This window comes from Bemisia tabaci, chromosome 7 (genome assembly GCF_918797505.1).
Source record: "Bemisia tabaci chromosome 7, PGI_BMITA_v3".
Lineage (NCBI taxonomy): Eukaryota > Metazoa > Arthropoda > Insecta > Hemiptera > Aleyrodidae > Bemisia > Bemisia tabaci.
The window spans coordinates 24952818-24969989 of record NC_092799.1 but is presented as its reverse complement, the minus strand read 5'-3'; the positions used below and the strand labels follow the sequence as shown (position 1 = coordinate 24969989).

At 36.9% G+C, this 17172-nt stretch overlaps 2 protein-coding genes across 2 annotated transcripts in view; one reads left to right on the top strand and one right to left on the bottom strand.

Moving 5' to 3' along the window:
- Nucleotides 1-10946, top strand: part of poe (E3 ubiquitin-protein ligase-like protein poe) — a 36538-nt gene extending 25592 nt beyond the window's left edge. Inside the window, exons 14-23 of the mRNA XM_019044270.2 lie at nucleotides 804-1012; nucleotides 1837-2106; nucleotides 2594-2842; nucleotides 3564-3800; nucleotides 4223-4461; nucleotides 5935-6096; nucleotides 6953-7111; nucleotides 8379-8700; nucleotides 9480-9636; nucleotides 10678-10946. Of these exons, the coding sequence (XP_018899815.2) occupies nucleotides 804-1012; nucleotides 1837-2106; nucleotides 2594-2842; nucleotides 3564-3800; nucleotides 4223-4461; nucleotides 5935-6096; nucleotides 6953-7111; nucleotides 8379-8700; nucleotides 9480-9636; nucleotides 10678-10739 (2066 nt within the window). The 3' untranslated portion in view covers nucleotides 10740-10946. The remainder of the gene's footprint in view (nucleotides 1-803; nucleotides 1013-1836; nucleotides 2107-2593; nucleotides 2843-3563; nucleotides 3801-4222; nucleotides 4462-5934; nucleotides 6097-6952; nucleotides 7112-8378; nucleotides 8701-9479; nucleotides 9637-10677) is intronic.
- A 1122-nt stretch (nucleotides 10947-12068) lies between these two features.
- Bin1 (histone deacetylase complex subunit SAP18) lies at nucleotides 12069-17065 on the bottom strand. Its single transcript, XM_019044350.2, has 4 exons — nucleotides 16782-17065; nucleotides 15760-15866; nucleotides 15032-15226; nucleotides 12069-13900 (listed from the first exon to the last, which is right to left on the bottom strand). Exons 1-4 carry the CDS (start codon nucleotides 16860-16862, stop codon nucleotides 13798-13800), a joined length of 486 nt encoding a protein of 161 aa, XP_018899895.1. The 5' UTR covers nucleotides 16863-17065; the 3' UTR covers nucleotides 12069-13797.
- Between the last annotated feature and the right edge of the window lie 107 nt (nucleotides 17066-17172).

Here is a 17172-nt window from a genome sequence, read left to right as displayed (position 1 = left end):
GAATATTGCCGACGATGGAGCGACTCCTCTAACAAAATGTTCACCTGTGCAGTAGTATCGTTTTTGAAGCGGGAAGCTCAAAATAACGCAAATTTCTTACGCAGATTGTGAATTTATGAGTGCATTTCAGACTTTGCCGATGCGCTCATCGTGATTTTTGAGGCATTATCTATAGGAAACAACTCTTCATTCTGCTCTAGCAAAAGTTTGCAACAGGCCCATTTAAAGGAAATAAAATCAAAGAAGATCGAGGAGAAAATGTGTCAGGAAATCCTGGAGATAATGGGCGTTGAGGGGACAATTGTGCATGATGTCATGACCAAGCAATTGTTATGGTATGGGCATGTGCAGAGAATGGCTGATACCAGGTTGCCGAAGAAGGTGTTGGAGTGGGTCCCCCCAGGTAGACGACGGAGAGGGCGTCCAGCCAAACGGTGGGTAGAGGGCATCCATGAAGGGATGGAGAGATGCCGGCTTCCGGAGGATCTCCACCATGACAGATTCTTGTGGAGAGTAGGCGTCGCAGAGCGCTCTAGCGCGCCGTGAAAGCGGCTTATACATACATACAATCAAAGAAGAAATTCTATTAAAAAGCCAGGAAATCTGAAAATCCTGGAGTCGAGAAATTTTATGATCGATTCTGGTAAATTTCAAAAATATGAAACAACAGTAAAAATACATTATTTTAAACATATTACCTCCATAAGAAAAATTTGTTTAAGATGGATGAAGGTAGAATTTATGCAGTATCGTGTTTAGCTAATTTTAGTTTTAATTTCATCCCTTCTCATCATGGCTTTCAGGCATTCAAGATATGTCAAGATCACGACCACTGCTCCAGGTATTATTGAAACTTCTCAGACTTTGTGTGAAAGTTCAACGCAATCAAGAAGTATTGATACAACCTGATCTCTGTGCAATCACAACTCTCCTTCATGTGTTACAATTATGTCTTCATCAACCTGCAGATACTGACAAGTCTCAGAGCTCCATTACTGAACAGTTACTTGATGTAAGTGTGTTACTCTAATCCTTGCTTCTTGGTAGCTTTATTAAAGTTTTCGAAACCTTTTATCAATTATCATATGTCAAAAGAGTGGCAAAGTTAAAGAGTTGTAAATTTTTGATGACACGACATTTACAGTAGGTCAATTCATTTTTATGCATATGAATTTTAAAAAGAAAATTATGTCAGGTGTAAAGTGCTCTCATAAGAAATGAAATAGTGGACAAGGTACAAATTCAAGCATTCTGATTCTTATTTCATCTTCAAAATTGCAAGTGGAACACGAGTTAGCGTTATAGACAACTGAAACTAACTCCTAACCTTGGCACCAACGTTTTATTTACCACCCGTTACGAAAAATTTGAATTTTCAGCCTACAAAAAAAACCAGAGTCTACTTGAATCAAATTGCGTTCTACAACCGTTTTGGCAAGTCCTTTAATCGAGCCGTCTTCCTTCCTCCCTGTGTGTTCAAAGTACAGAAACAATGTGCAACAGCTGAGCCAAAGCGCCAAGATTGAGGTTGCCATATTTTTATACCGCCGAGACTGTCACGGTAAAGTTCATTGTGTTACTTACTTCAAGTAGATTTTTTTCCCATGAACGGAAAGTTCGAACTAATGCATCAAAAATTGCGTATATCTCAAAGGAAAATAACCCTCTTTCAGACTTGCATATCAATGTATAAAAGAATACTTCAGTTCATACTTACTCTATGTATATTTGTAATTGTTCAGTGAAAAGATTGATGTTGTAAATTTTCCTTTCTGTAGACTTTCATTAGCTACTCTCAGCCCATTAGATTTTCATGACTTTTGTCTAAATTTTTAGATCATGGAAACGATCCTGTCAAAAGCTGCTTCCCAACCCCCTGAAGAATTCACTCGGTTGTCACAGACTTTTGGCGGTCCTGAGCATATTCGCTCTTTACTTGACTGTACGTCCAATGTTCGTCCATCAGTGCTTCACCATCTGACAAAAGTTCTGGCTGCTCTCACATATGCAAATACCGAAAAAATGTCTGTTCTCATGCAATATTTCAAAACAACGTTTAATTTCTACAGTTTTGATCAAGAACGCACTCCAGAAGATGAACAAAAGGTCTGTGGTCAATGTGATTTTTTCTGCAATTTCAGGCTTATGGCGGACCTTTAGAAATACTTCAATATGGCTGAGACCTTGAATTAAATCAGTTTTTATGAGCTGTAATAAATGATTGAAGAAGAGAAGGGAGTCACTAGTAAATTTGTCGAAACTTTTCCAATTAGACCGCCCTTACTAGCCATCCTGTTTTTACAGATATTTTTCTTCTTATCTTCAAAAATGTTTACAAGGAGATAAAACTTTCTAAGTTACCAATCTTTCGATTCCATGAAAAAAGTGAAGTAGACTAAAATGTTTCATACCAGAGTCACTGATTTTTTTTATTTTTTCTTCCATAACCTTTTAAAAATCAAATCCAAATAAGACAAGTACAATGTAATATCTATATTTTTTTGTGATATAAAATGCTCGGATGTTAGTTTGAAACATTGAACATATTTACTCCTGCAAAATTTTGCACTCACTCCTTGTTTTCTTGTTTTAGTTGGAACTGTTCTGCCTACTGGTTTCTGGCATAGATTGTAACGAATTAGGTAACACGCTGAAAGATCATATCGTGTCTTTGGGAATTGTAGATAGTGCTTTAGAGTATGTATCATCAAATGCTCCAGCCATCAAACCTACGCTCTCTCGGGCAGATAGTGATGATTGGAAAACTTACATTTCAAAACCATCACTCAAGTATATTCTCAGACTTCTCGCCGGTTTAGCGACCCAGCACAAACCCACACAGGTAAGTTACAACCGTACGACATTCTTGAAGAATCGGAATTAAGATTATTAAAAAGGAGAATGTATAGTGCTCACTTATTCTCAGAATTAATAAACAAGGAAGGTCTTTAATTAAAAATTATTAGTATCATTTGAGGTACCAGTCGAGCTAATAATCAACTAGCTTATTTTTCTTCTGTTTTAGTTCTTCTTAAATCAAACTTATCAATGACAAAATCAGAAAAACACCAATCAACTCGGAAAACCAATATTATTATCATGCACAATTTTTCGCAGTGTCTCTTTAACTCATCAAAAGTAGTCTTACAGAATTTTAGGATCCAACTGCATTTCATGTTGTTCAGTTTCCACACATTTCTCACTTTCCAGCAGAAAATTAAACAACATAAAGCCATAAAACTTTCTGTAGATTTTCCATAGACTGTAAATAATGATTTCATGAAGCTTCAAGTCTGAATTTTTTGTAGTTTTTTGCTTTAAAAAAATCACACCCGAAGAAGTTTGGCAATGTCTGATGTAGGTAAGCTGATTTTAGTTAAATTCGTCCGAATAATGGTTGATTTTAATTGAGAAATCGAACTATGAGCCAAAATTTTGAAACATAGCATTCAAAATTTGTTCTTTTTTTGTAGATTAGTTGTTTTGTTAACTCTTCTCAGAATTCCAGGTTGCCCGAACAATGATCATGATTCCTCTTACTTAATGCATTTTTATGTTTGTAGATGGCAGTGTCAGCAGACTGCATTCCAATCATCCATCATCTTGAGCAACTGTCCTCAGACGAACATGTTGGTTCTTTGGCAGAAAATCTCATGGAGGCTCTGAAAACAAACGCTGCGGTAGCTACTAGAATCGAAAAAGTGCGTCAACAAACAAGAGCAGAAAAGAAACGTTTGGCCATGGCAATGAGAGAAAAACAACTAGGAGCTTTAGGGATGCGGACCAATGATAAAGGACAGGTACATTGTCTTAAATACTTTTTATTCTTAGCTAGCCATTGTTTTTTTATTCAATGGTTGTGTTTTCCCAATTTAAACGTGTCCTAAATTTTTATCCATTGGTTAAAATTGTTTGGAGTACTTGGAAATGAACAACTTCAAGTGATAATAACCCAGAGTTTCTGAGAGAAAAGGGATTACTTGTTAAAGAAAACGTACCTTTAGATTTAAAAAGTTATTTTATGACTTCCGGATAAAAACTCACAGACCAAGTATTTATTTCATGCACCGTCTAACTGTATATTATAAAACATAAGCACAAAGAACATTAAAAGCTGGGGTTGTTGAAGCTCTTTTAGTTAAATGTTTCAGTTGAATATTAAAAATAATTGAATATTCCCCTACCCGTTTAATATTCTATTTTTCATTTCTTTTGCTTAAAGGTTACGGCTGAGACTTCTATCTTGCAACAAATGGAAGACTTAGGAGAAGAGACTGGTTTAGTCTGTGTTATTTGCCGAGAAGGCTATCGATTCCAACCAACGAAAGTCCTCGGAATCTACACGTTTACCAAAAGGTGCAATGTCGATGAATACGAGTCAAAGACCCGGAAAACTGTCGGCTACTCAACAGTCACTCATTTCAACGTAGTCCATATAGATTGTCATATGTCAGCTGTGAGGTAAGCCAGCCTTTTTTTTAATTTGAAAGGGTGGGCCACTAGACAAGATCTGAAGTAGAGGAAAATGTCACTTGTTTTCTCCTCAAAATGTTACATAAGAAGCAATTCGCACAACGGGAAGTTTTGAAATCAACCCCTGAACGAGATATTATCAAATCTTTTGAACATGGATCAAATGAAAGTTAGATTATACCAATGACATCATCTGCGCTCAACATCATCTGTCTGCCATTTAACCAATGTTAATAGAAAGCACTTCTTTCTTGTTCAGAAGTTGATTCTCAGACTTCCTGTCGTTTGATTCGTTTCCTTGTTGAATTTTGAAGAGAAAACACGCAGTGATGTGCCTTCATTCATACCTTGTCTCAAGACCATTGAAAGATAAAGTACAAGGATAAAGACCCATTGATTGGTAACGGTCCATTTTTGTTAAGTTAGATATAAAGAATTGTATGGAGCTTTCGACCGTAAACTCTATCTGGTGTACTGAAAAATAAGTTGCAAGTGGTTTAGCTCTTTTTTGTGCCTTTCAATGGTGTAAAGTTGCTTTATTATCAGATATTATTATGCTTTGAGTATGGCAGATAAAGTTTATGGATGGTTTTTTCTTGCAACTACATTTTGTATCTTGCGAAATTCAAACTGACATTGTTTCAGTTTGGTTCGACATTTTTGTTTGCCAAAATGATCGTACAACACTTCTGTATGCTCTGATATCAATAAGTTAGGAAATGTTTGTGAACTAAAGTCCTCTGGACTGTAACCAGTGGCAAGCTGTGAATGATCGATTATCAATATTCCCCATTTGAAGCTGTAGGAAAAATCAATTATTAAGGTGTTTTCTGCAAACACCCTGCTCATCGATCTATTCCAAAGGTTTAAACGGCAGATCAATCAATATATCGCAAAGCACGCCACGTCACCGACTGTAACGTTTGCACCAAATTAATACTATCTTTTCCAACCGTCCATGTAGCATGCACACCGCCATTTTCTTAACAATAGGGAAATGTCATCCCGAACTTCACCTTATTGTTCGACTCAAAGCGTAAAATATGCTCAAGATAAATGAGTGTCTGAATGCGGTAAAATCAGATATTCTGACTTATCCTGAAACTAAGTTCATCACACAAATGGACTGTGGAACTGCAAAATTGCTTATCTCGGTTTTGGTGTTTCAAAATTCCCGTTCCTATTTCATTTTTTGATAGGAGACTGATCCAACATCATGGTTTGACATTTTCTCAGAATATTCTTTACACAGAGAAAAATATTACCGAAGTTTTCCAAAAACGGCGTTTACTAGTTTGTCTTATGGTAAATATAGTATCACAGGAAAATCAGAGAAAAATTCAGAATGTCCAACCTTTGGCAGTGTCCAAAGCCTCGAGATTCCTTTGTAGCTAATTTGTTTAAATTACTCTGTATTCTCCGAAACATCCTCCAAACTTGTTTCTTTCTGTATTCTTTCAGGTTGGCGCGAGCAAGAGATGAGTGGGAGTCGGCTGCTCTTCAAAATGCAAACACCAAATGCAACGGGTTGCTTCCCTTGTGGGGGCCTCAAGTACCTGAGTCAGCATTCGCTAGTTGCCTAGCGAGACACAATACCTACCTCCAAGAATGCACTGGTAGTCGGTAAGTCAAGTAATCTTTATCATTATTTTACCACTGGAAAGGATTACGAAACATATTGATGACCTGAGTGCGAAACACGAATTGCCGTGTCTTAAAATTTCCGCTACTATTTTATTCTCTTGAAGGGAAATGAGCCAATTTTATAGCTTGAAATTTATACAGAATATTCTATCAACAGAGGAGTATAAAGGAAGTTTTCAGGAATTTACGATGACTAGTTTTTCAAAGATAAAATAAAGAATGTTAGGAAATCTGCAACGTTAGGGACAGAGGTGGGTAGTTTTGCACTTTGACCTTCGATATGCTCAATGAAAAGTTAAATGTTCCTCAATCATTTTACTAAGGTTTCTCTTTTTTTAGAATGAACTAAAAGAGTAAAAGCGCCTTGTAAAATGAAAAATGCAAGACAGCCAGCCAAGGAACAGGGACTAGTTTTTTTTTCGCTTCGCTCAGAATTATTGCCAATTACTCCCATGTGATTAAAATTTTTACAACAGAATCTGATTGATTTCTACTTGTGAATTTTAGTTAGTGTTATTCTGCGGCATTGTATCATCAGAATTTCTTCCATTAATGCAAGTTTGTTGTTGCGTTGCTTTTTTTATGCATACGCTTGGTTTTAATTGTGAAGGCAAGAAAAAGTTAAGGAAATTGCAGAAATCGTGACCATTCTAGAATATATTGGAATTTTAGAATAACAGAAAAAATAACAGATTTCAAGTCTGAGGACTGAAACTCCCTTTGGAGGCAAGACTATTGTGTCAGTCTATCATGGCTATTGTCATGTCAATCCAAGCCAGACAAGAGGCCCACACTCATTTGTTTCTAAATGAATTTCTCTCTTTTTTTCCTGCAGAGATATTAGTTACTTATCTACAATTCATGATCTTAAACTGCTATTGCTGAGGTTTGCTCAAGAGAAAAGTTTTCATGATGACACCGGCGGAGGAGGTCCTCAGTCAAATATGCACATCATACCCTACCTGCTACATATGGCATTATATGTGATAAATACGTGAGTATACTGCCTCTTTTGAATTTATTTCTATTTTTGTATCACATATCAATGGTGTAAGTCCGCAATCACAGAACTCGTTTGCAGTGTCTGAAAATCTCTTCCTCTATGTTATTCTTTTAAAGGAAAACAAATTGACATAACTCCTCGAAGTTTTTACAGAATTTTTTTCGCAAAGAGAAGAAAAATCACGGCAGTTTCAAAGAATTGCTGTCGAGTAGTTTTCCGTTTAAAAAATAAAGTATGACAGGAAGTCTATGACGTCGCAAATCGAGTTATGTGATTGCCGACCTACACCGTTGATATATGAGATTTTTCCAAGATTGTGAGCTCACCTAATATAGTTGAGCAACAGGCAAAACCAAAACCTTGGTCTCAAGTAAGCTAGCCTGAACCCAGTCTTTTAGTTGTCAGAAGTAAAGAGCAAAAAATGTAAGGGGAACGAACCTTTGAAACAAATTAAATAAGATCCATAGCCATTTAACTGGCGAATGGCGCCCTAGGCATTATTGGTCTGAAAACCAAGAAAATCTTGAGAGCAAATGTGTCTATTTAGATTACATTTTGGCATCAGACTTGATTCTTGGGAAAGCTTTGACTTGCATACATTTGATCAGAAATACAAGGGAACCTTGATGTATCAGATTTTACAAGCGCCATGGGCCAATCTATGGAATCGTAGAATCTGTAAAACTCCAATAGTAACTATTGTTATTTTGTATCTGCCTTGAAAGGAGTGGGGAATTCTAATCCTTATCTTGAATTTGGTCTAACCCTAATGAAAGAACTGACTATGTATACTGAAACGCATCAGCCTTTCAAATAAATTCGATAATTTGAGTCCTCACAATTCTCCAATCCGTTTCTATTTTATGTATAATTGTTAAGGGAATTTTATTGTGAGGTTCAAAAGTACTTTTGCGCCTAAACCTTGCAGCTGCCATTTTATTTCAGTTTGGAACTCCCGATTCGGTGACTGATAAAAAGTAATGAGGGTGTGTGATTTTAGTACCGCCTCACTGGGTGGTCCTGCACAAGGTTTGACCCATGGATGACAAACGTGTCTTTTTAGTCAAATTTATTGGCAATCGGGTCCATTAGTATTGATGATAGATAAGATAGAACCAGGCAGAACTTCCAAAGGAGGTTCTTCTCCTTAAATATAATTCGCTTATTTGATACAGATTTAGATTCAGGTAAAAAATGACTAAACTAAGCAAGCTATAGTGATCTCATGTTCACTTATTCTCTTTTCTTTTATTTTCAGAACAAGATGTGGTGTCTTAGAAGAAAAGAACTTAACAGCTTACCTAGAAACGTCATCATCAGAGAGGTGGCAAGAATCTTGTTACGAAGCAGAAGGACCTCTCTATTGGGCAGTATTCTCACTGCTTCTTCATTCACCTGCTAGGTGGGCAAAAACGAGATTGTCTCATCTACGGAGGATCATAGTTCTAGCTCATATGAGGCATCTGTTCCCATCAGGACCTCATAAACTTCCTAATGCTGAACCCAAAGAATATAAAGTCTACAAACGCTACCTTGTCTTCTTTGGTCTCATCGACAACATTTATAAATTCTATTTTCCGGTAAGTTACATTTAAAAAATTATCTGCATAGTTACTCCTCAACTCTCTAAAGTATCAGTATGTCATAAAGTGCTTATAATGGGCTGCCCATATCTTGAGATGCCGAATATGGAAATAGCACTTTTCAAATGCAATTTAAAAGGGAAAAGTGACCTTTTCCCAACCAACACCTCAATTACTTCCAGCAAGTTCTCCACCCCATTTTTTCTGCTTCCTGAAGTGTCATACATCTCTAAACTCCCTCAAAATTAAGTTATGTTGAGCACATTGCTTCTTGTGCTTAAAGAATTTAAGGAAAATGCTTTGATTTTACAACTTTTACCCCCTCTCCTTTACTACTCTTTTACGAATTATTAACATTTTGAGCCTTGCGTGATGTTGGGCTTCTTGTCACTTCTAAACCCATTCTACTGCCCTGCCAAGAAAGAGCACAGAGTTCAGAAGAAGAAAAATTATTTGCTGCTGTTTTTGATGTTGGAGGGGATGAAATTATGCAGAAAAATGGAAATGTTCATGTGTCAATAACCAGTGTAAAGGTGGGACTGGCTCACCAAACTATGTAATCAAGCCAGTATTAAAGTTGGTTTCCTCTGAAAGCTTATTCTTTTCAGGGATTTCGCTTTTCCTAAACAGGTAGTCCATATGCATGAGATACATGGGTTGACTCAAAAGTAAATATATTTTTGCAATAATTTCAAAATCAATGCACGGTGTCCATTTAATTCCTATTTCCTGGCTGAGCGCTTCTCAATTATCTCTTTTTTCCTCTTTTTCTGCAGAAAATTGTCACATCAGATGATCAGTGGCCCTCTACACTTGCTGATTACATTCGACACAATGATGAGGCGTTACTAAAAGCCTCCGAGAAACTCATGGCCTCCTACACTGAGGAGCTTTTACCTTGCACCAGCTTCCAAGAATTTTGTGATGTTGCTGGTAAGTGTATTTATTTTAAAGTTTTAATTTTCTTGCAAGGGGCAGATCAAAAAAAAAAAACATGATTTTAGAATAGAATAAAATTGAATTTTATTGTGAATTTTATTGTTTTTAGCCGCACCAAAAAACACTTCCACTCAAAAAAGACTCTGCACATTCCATACGAGAATGTGTGCCCTGTTCGGATTTCCAATTTTTCATTGCACTAAACTGGTTTATGGATGCTGATCAAAAGTCATCTTTGCACCAACTTCTTACGAGCCACCATTTTTGCACAATACGCCGTGGAAGTCTCGATAATTCCTTGCTTTAATGAAGATAAAGAGTCCTGTATTTCTGCACATCCAGTACGGCTCGGGTTGGGCGGCTGTGTGTAAATTACGTCAACAGAAGTACTGATCGGCGGCCAAGCAACAGTCTTATCTGGGATTCCACTTGCCTTCTCTTTTCACCTTCCAAATCAGTTTCTTTCTCTCTTCCACTCTATTGTTCTTACCAGACAGGAACGCGCTGCGTTTTGATTTCAAAATTATCAAAACTTAACTAGTGGATTGTGGAAAAACTCTCGTAGAAAATTGGCGCAATTATGACTTCTGATCCGAATCCATAGACAAAATTGATTCAATGAAAAAATTGGAAATCGAGCAGGGCACACATTCTCTTAAGGAGTGTGCGGGGTCCTTTGAAAATCTCCTCTAACAAGTTGTACAATTTACAGTTTGTCTGTGTCAATTAATTGACCATTTGGTGTAGCCCTGGTCACTCTATAATCTTTATTATCTCAAGGTCATACAATAGATATAAATTCAATATGATGTCACATTAGTCCATTTCCATCAATTTTTAGTGGGCTGCTAAATTTTGTTGGATTGATCTCCACCCCACTTCTGGTTCATATTGGTGGCATTACCTAGTGCTTATGATAAAAAAATCGATGGACGAGGAGGACCGACGAGAACTAAAATGACTCGTAACTCAGATAAACACCTCCCATTTAAACAGCTATCTGTATTTTCTCATTTGTGCATTTTTTTCTTTCAGATTTGTTGAATGAAATTTCGAACCCATCATTCTATATCCATGATGTTCTCATGGGAATGTGAGATGAGAAAACTGTGCTGTGTTAGTGTAGAAAATTACGGCTTCCCTGTGAATACAATATCTCTCTCCGCTGAAGTTTTGTGTGGCTTTCTGAAGCTTTCTAAACTATAAGATTGTTTTTAAGATGATTATTTTGTTATTGTCCTAGTAATCAGTTAATGTTTAGCTGTCAAATTATTTCTTGAATAAATGCATCAGTCCTTATTTGATGTCCGTTTTTCTTTTTTCATACTGATCACTGTAACTTGGAGGTGCTTATATAGAGGGAGTCTAAAGGTGTCGTCAGCTAAGTTGACGGTTGTTTACTTTCGGTTTGCAAGCACCAAGGACGAATTTGGGCCTCTGAACAAAGCGGCGTTCGCTACTATCCACATTAAAAACATCAGTCTCATGATCGTATCGTAAAAAAACTACCTATCAGTTATGATTTGCGACTTTTTTGTGGTTGTGATTTCTGTGTGGTTAAAAATTAAAGTGTTACAAGGTTTGAAAGTATTATAAAATGTATCTAAGCTTGTGTTCTTGCTTCTGAGAGAGCCAGATGTTTCCATGTGGATAGTAGTGATGCGAAAATACCTGCGAACCGAAAGTAAACAACCGTCAACTTAGCTGACGACACCTCTATCTGCTATTAATTCCGTATGGAGATTAACTCGTATTCTGAGCATGCAAATAGTTCGCGTCAAATAAATTGATAGTTGTTTACTTTCAACTGTCATGCAAAATAGACCTATTAACATATCTACACAGCAACATTGCATTAGTATGGTTAATTTTTGATCACTATTGGACGAAGGTAACAATGTTGCTTGCTATCAAAAAGTAAAAAACTGCCAATTAGACGCAAGTTCTAGTCCAGTCATCATATTTGCTGTAAATGAAATACACGGAAAACATTGAATTACTGATTCAATAATTTTGTAGATGAAAAAAGTGACTGCAATGTTTCAATGTAGATTTTACAACATAAATATGCTACTTTAAACACCCCTGTGGTTAAAGTAGCTTTTCATTATGGTAAAATGTACATTTGAAAAATTGCAGTCACTTTTTTTAACAATTGAATTGTTACATCAGCAATCCTGTTTTTCCATGTAATAATGGTTCTACTCAGATGCTGGTGCTAATCAAAATATTGAATTTTGTCTTGTTAATAACTTCATCCTCCCCTAAAAATTAAGCAGTCTTATCGTCTTAGGTCTGTTAGTAGGTCTATTAAGTAGAAGTTATCCAAAAGCAAGCTCCAAGCTCTTTATTTTCAGATTAACCACTTTACTGGGGCAGAATTGAAATACACTTATGCATATGACTGCAATAATAATTGAACAACATTAAAGTTGAAAAAAACTGACAATTTAATTGCGATGAGATGTAAAAAAAACATAGTATAAATCCTTTTCGATCCTATTTCAATGAAAATGAGAAAAATTGTTACCAATAGAAAAAGTGTTCACATAATAGCAATACAATGGAATTATGTTGAGGAAAATATTTCATCTTGTTCACTTTCTAAAAATGTAGATCTGGAAAGTTCAACAGTAAATGCTGTCAAAAAAATGCGGTGAAGTTATGGGTAAATGAGCAGAATATCCCATGTCTTATCTATAATTAAAAGTTAAAAAGTCATAATAACAGTTTCACTGCTCAAAAACAGCAGAAAGCAAATCATATGATGGCCTCATAAACTGTCACGTAAAACGTGAATTTTGAAAGTAAACACCATAACTAAAGGCAGATGCTAAGCGGAGTCAATGATAGCCTTGGAGTATTTTTCAAGGATTGGATTGCAGGTGCATTGGCTCATTCAGAGAACCACCGCCACACAGTAGTTAGTCAACCCTTAAACAACGGACAGAGGGGCTCACTTAACTCTACCCTTCACCTGCCTTTTTCCAATGCATAAATTAAAGTATTCAACACACCAAATAAACCTACTTGTTCATGCATTCAAAATCCCTGCTAGGCATGATAAATGTTTAAAAATGTTACAGATCCAACACAAATGTAACAAATCCATTCCTGAAGTCACAAAATGCATACCTCTGATAGTAATATTGCAAATCGTGGCTTACATTTTATTTTCCCTTAAAAACTTTACCTCACATTTATTGTTGAAATTTTCTTCACTTATCAACCATATAAACCTCGAATATGCAAATAAATTCGAAGGGATTTTCATTTTCTTCAAAAGTAGAAAATCATTGGAGGTTTTGAAATATTACCATAGAATAAAGGGACTAACGCCAACAGAAGCGCAAGCCATCGCCATTTTCATGTCAATGAAGCACAACGAAAGGAAGCTCTTTCAATAAGTACTGTCTATGTTAGCGGTAGGTCAACGTTAGGGAGAGATCGAATAATGATGGATACATACGTTTTTAGGAATTGAAAGAGTTTTCTTTAAACTTATTTATCACTAAACCGGAGGAGTACTGTGAATTTGCTTGAAATTTAATGTTTTTTCCACTTATATGTTTGTAGATAACCTTGAAATTGCTTTCGATAAGTACCAGATTGACCGACTCTGAGAAAACAAATGTTAACATTGATTCTTACAGAGCTTTTGCTTCTGTTGACCCAGTCTATTTATTCTATGCTAAAGTTAAATGTCAGGAGCGCGTGCGGTCGTCAAGAAATTGGTTAAATTGTTTGGAAATTGGTATAACTGAGTAATTTATCATTTGGACAGTAACATTACTTTTACTTCTGTTTTCTTCAACTCATTAGTTTTGTGTGAGCCTTTAAAATACTAGAGTAGTTAAAAAAAGGGGGGGGGGGGAATTAACTCATTGTGAAATGAAAATTGACTATTTTCACCTGAGTTTATGATTCTAAAAGATGAAGTTTGATTAGACCTGCCCCAAGCCATCTTTGGGAAAACTGACATGATGGTTCACTTCGAATAGAATCTATGGCAGCAGATTGGCGGGTCCTGAGCTGTAGCAGTATCATCACAACAAACATTATCTCCAAATAATTTTCCGGTAGTTTCTGCCCATGAATGACACACTCCTGTCCTCTTCTGCTTGGAAACTTCCTGATGGCTGTGAAAAACAGGGATTAGAAATCGTGAAGCATCCTCATGGGTCCACGGCGCATCATGGGAAAATGTTGGTTCCTTGGAGGAGTGATACATACATCTAGGTAGTCTCCAATGACAAACCTATGAACAAAATATAACATTGTAAAAAAATGAGTTGAGGGCAGCAAATTTTCAATGAGGGTTTACTTTAGATGAAGATAGGACAAAAATAGCTAAGCTTTGAGCTGACAAATAGCAGACAACTGAGCTGTACAGAATGGGGCTGTTACTTGATTCAGAAATGGGCCTGTTGCAAACTTTTGCCAGAGCAAAAATAAGAGTTGTTCCTAATGGATAATGTCTCAAAAATCTCGATGAGCGCATCGGCAAACTCTGAAATGCACCCCTAACTTCACAATCTGCGTAAGAAATTTGCGTTTTTGTAAGCTTCCTGCTTCAAAAAGGATACTACAGCACAGAAACATGTCAACATTTTGTTAGAGGAGTCGTTCCATTCAATCCCTGCTCAACATGGCTAACACTTCCGCGCGCAAGTTGAAGAGAGCGTGAGCTCAATCAAGGCGGATAGCTATCAACGCAAGAAAAATGGGAATGTAAACATGCCGATTGTTATCAGGTGGTTAGAATCATCGTCCCGTCACATGTGTTTAGGCGGATTGACGTCGGCTATGTCGAATATTGCGTGGTATCCTTGTGAGCAGGGGTTGGATAAAATGACTCCTCTAACGAAATGTTCACCTGTGCTGTAGTATCCTTTTTGAAGCGGAAAGCTTGAAAAATCACAAATTTCTTACGCAAATTGTGAAGTAAGGCGTGCATTTCAGACTTTGCCGATGCGCTCATCATGATTTTTGAGACACTTTCTATGAGTAACAACTCTTATTTTTGCTCTAGGAAAAGTTTTCAACAGGCCCATTGCTTTTTAACTAGGTGGTATTGGAGTAACTTTAACTTACAACAATATTAATTGTGTCTCCAAGCTTAAAATGGCTCAAGACGGATTCTTTGGTGTGAAAACAATATATTGAAAGTTGCAGGAATAAACAGAATGTTTCTCATTAGTTTAGAGCTTATGCTGTTCGATAAATGTGACATGAAGATATTTCAGTACTTGATTTTTACATCCTATTTCAATGCTGTCACCGTGTGAAGGTTGCTAGAGAGGCATTTTGATGCCAATCTTGCAAAGAAAAATCTGTCAATAGAGGACTGATTCAAAATTAGGAACAGATTGTTAATAATTCAACTTGCCTGGCTTGCCCTAGTGTCTTATTGTCCTCATTGCCTTTCTGTCCAGAGATTGTGACTCCGATTTCCCTGAAGACATATCTATGCATTCTGAGGTCAGGAGAAACAACAACAAAACTGAATTGGGTTCCTTTCTGTCGAGCTTCAGCATTCACTTCTTTTACTAAACTCGTAAGTTCTCGTAGAGTAGCATCCATCCTGTAATTTCATAATGAAACAAATTTGAGGAAAAGAACTAAAAGTAAAATAGCAGCAACCTAATTTTTGTTAAAGCTTGCTTGTACAGTATCTGTCCACAGTTTTGTCTAATATCATTAAGACTTTCATGCTGTGGCCAAGGCCTGCTGTTCAACTCTGCTTTTTTAAATTTCCTGCAGAACTAGACCCGATTTCAGTTAAAAAAGTGACCATATGAGATCTCTTGGGAAGAAACAGACAATCACCTTATAGGTTAATTATTATGCTACATTATTGATGAATCCTGAGGACGCGCTATGGACCGCTGCCAGCTTTTATCACTTACATGTTGAAAAATAAACATTTCTCTTCGATGGAAAGGGTTACGGATACCACAATAAAATTTGGAACCGTAAGAGGGAGTGCTTTCAACACAGCGAGCTGCTATTTCCAACTTGACGTTTTCCAAGTGTCCCTCACAAGCCATTTCCATTCTATTCTTTTCTTCCTTTTCTCCCTTCATTTCTTTGTTAAAAAAAGAGAGGAATACAAACCATGTATAGATCTGTAATTCATTCGATGGGACGCTTCCTCTGTTGTAATCATTTATGTTGTTGTGTCGGCCAACATTGCAAAAGACCCTTAGAAGAAGAGGACAGGTCTGAAAAAATAATTGTACAGTAAACTTCATTTAGCAGACAATAATGAAATGAAGACAAACTTTTCAACAAAGCAGATAAAAAAATGCCACTTAAAGAGCAACACTCAAACCAGCTAGAGCTTAGGTACGCCAGATAAGTAGATGCTTGTTTACAATCTCCATCCACGCAATGCCGCAATTCAATAGCGATTAAGGATTGACCAAGGGCGACTATGCTACTGTGACCAATTACCTGAAACAAACTCTTCACATAGTGTCGATTCTCTGAAGTTCTAGACCTATAGCTCAGAGCTTTCATAAGTTTTCACGCTCATTTGACACAGTGACGGTGAAACTTCCAAATCTCATATCTCGGTTTGCGATGTGGCATGCTCTCTGCTATACTTTATTTTTTGATTTGAAGACCATTCAGCATCATTTCTTAAAATTTCTGTGAATTTCCTCCTCTGCGCATGAAAAATTCTGAGAAAAATACAGGGAATGAAGTTGATTTGTTCTTCTTAAAAAAAAATAAGATGAGAGCAGAGATTTTTGAATACCGCAAACGTGATACATGGTTTGGGAGTTTCACCATCAATAGGAAGGTAGGGGGTAGGTAGGGTGGTGAGATAGGATGCTTATGATTACCCACGGCCAGATCATGAACCATGAGATGGCCAGGCGGCACTACATCCAGTACAGGTTGCCTATCGTCTTGCCGAAATATCATAATGGTCAGGTCTAGATGGTATATACGTTTGAGCGTACGCTTTACAGCATTCATAGGAGGCAGTATAATGTACTCATATTGATAAAATAACCCTTCATCCTCAGCAAGAGGCGGCTTGTACTACGTTGACTTTCCCATTTAGATACCAGGAAGCCATACCCTTGACGGAATGGAAATGAAGAAGAAAACGAATGCATGATTCATACCTTTTCTCTATCAACTGGCTTCTCAGCTTCCAGAAGTTTTTCATCTATTCTGACATAAGATTCGAGGTTTCCTGTGGCCATGATCAATAAAAGTTGTCCAGCAAATTGGACAAGTTGAAAACTCTGCAGAAACAGATGTTAGACGGAAAATTGATGGTTTCCTCGCTTCAAAAACAATAAGTACACGTTTTCACTCAGTTATTCACAACAACGTACACGCAAAATAGTAATTCTGAGTAATTAAAATGACAAAATTGTCGTGAACCGCTGTACTTCATGCGAACCGCGAACACGAGATCCAGATGTAAACAGATTTGGCGCTGGCGAGAGACATCAAAGGTTATGTCGTTCCTTCCATCTCTGTTCTACTCTGTGTGTCAATGTTCTCTAA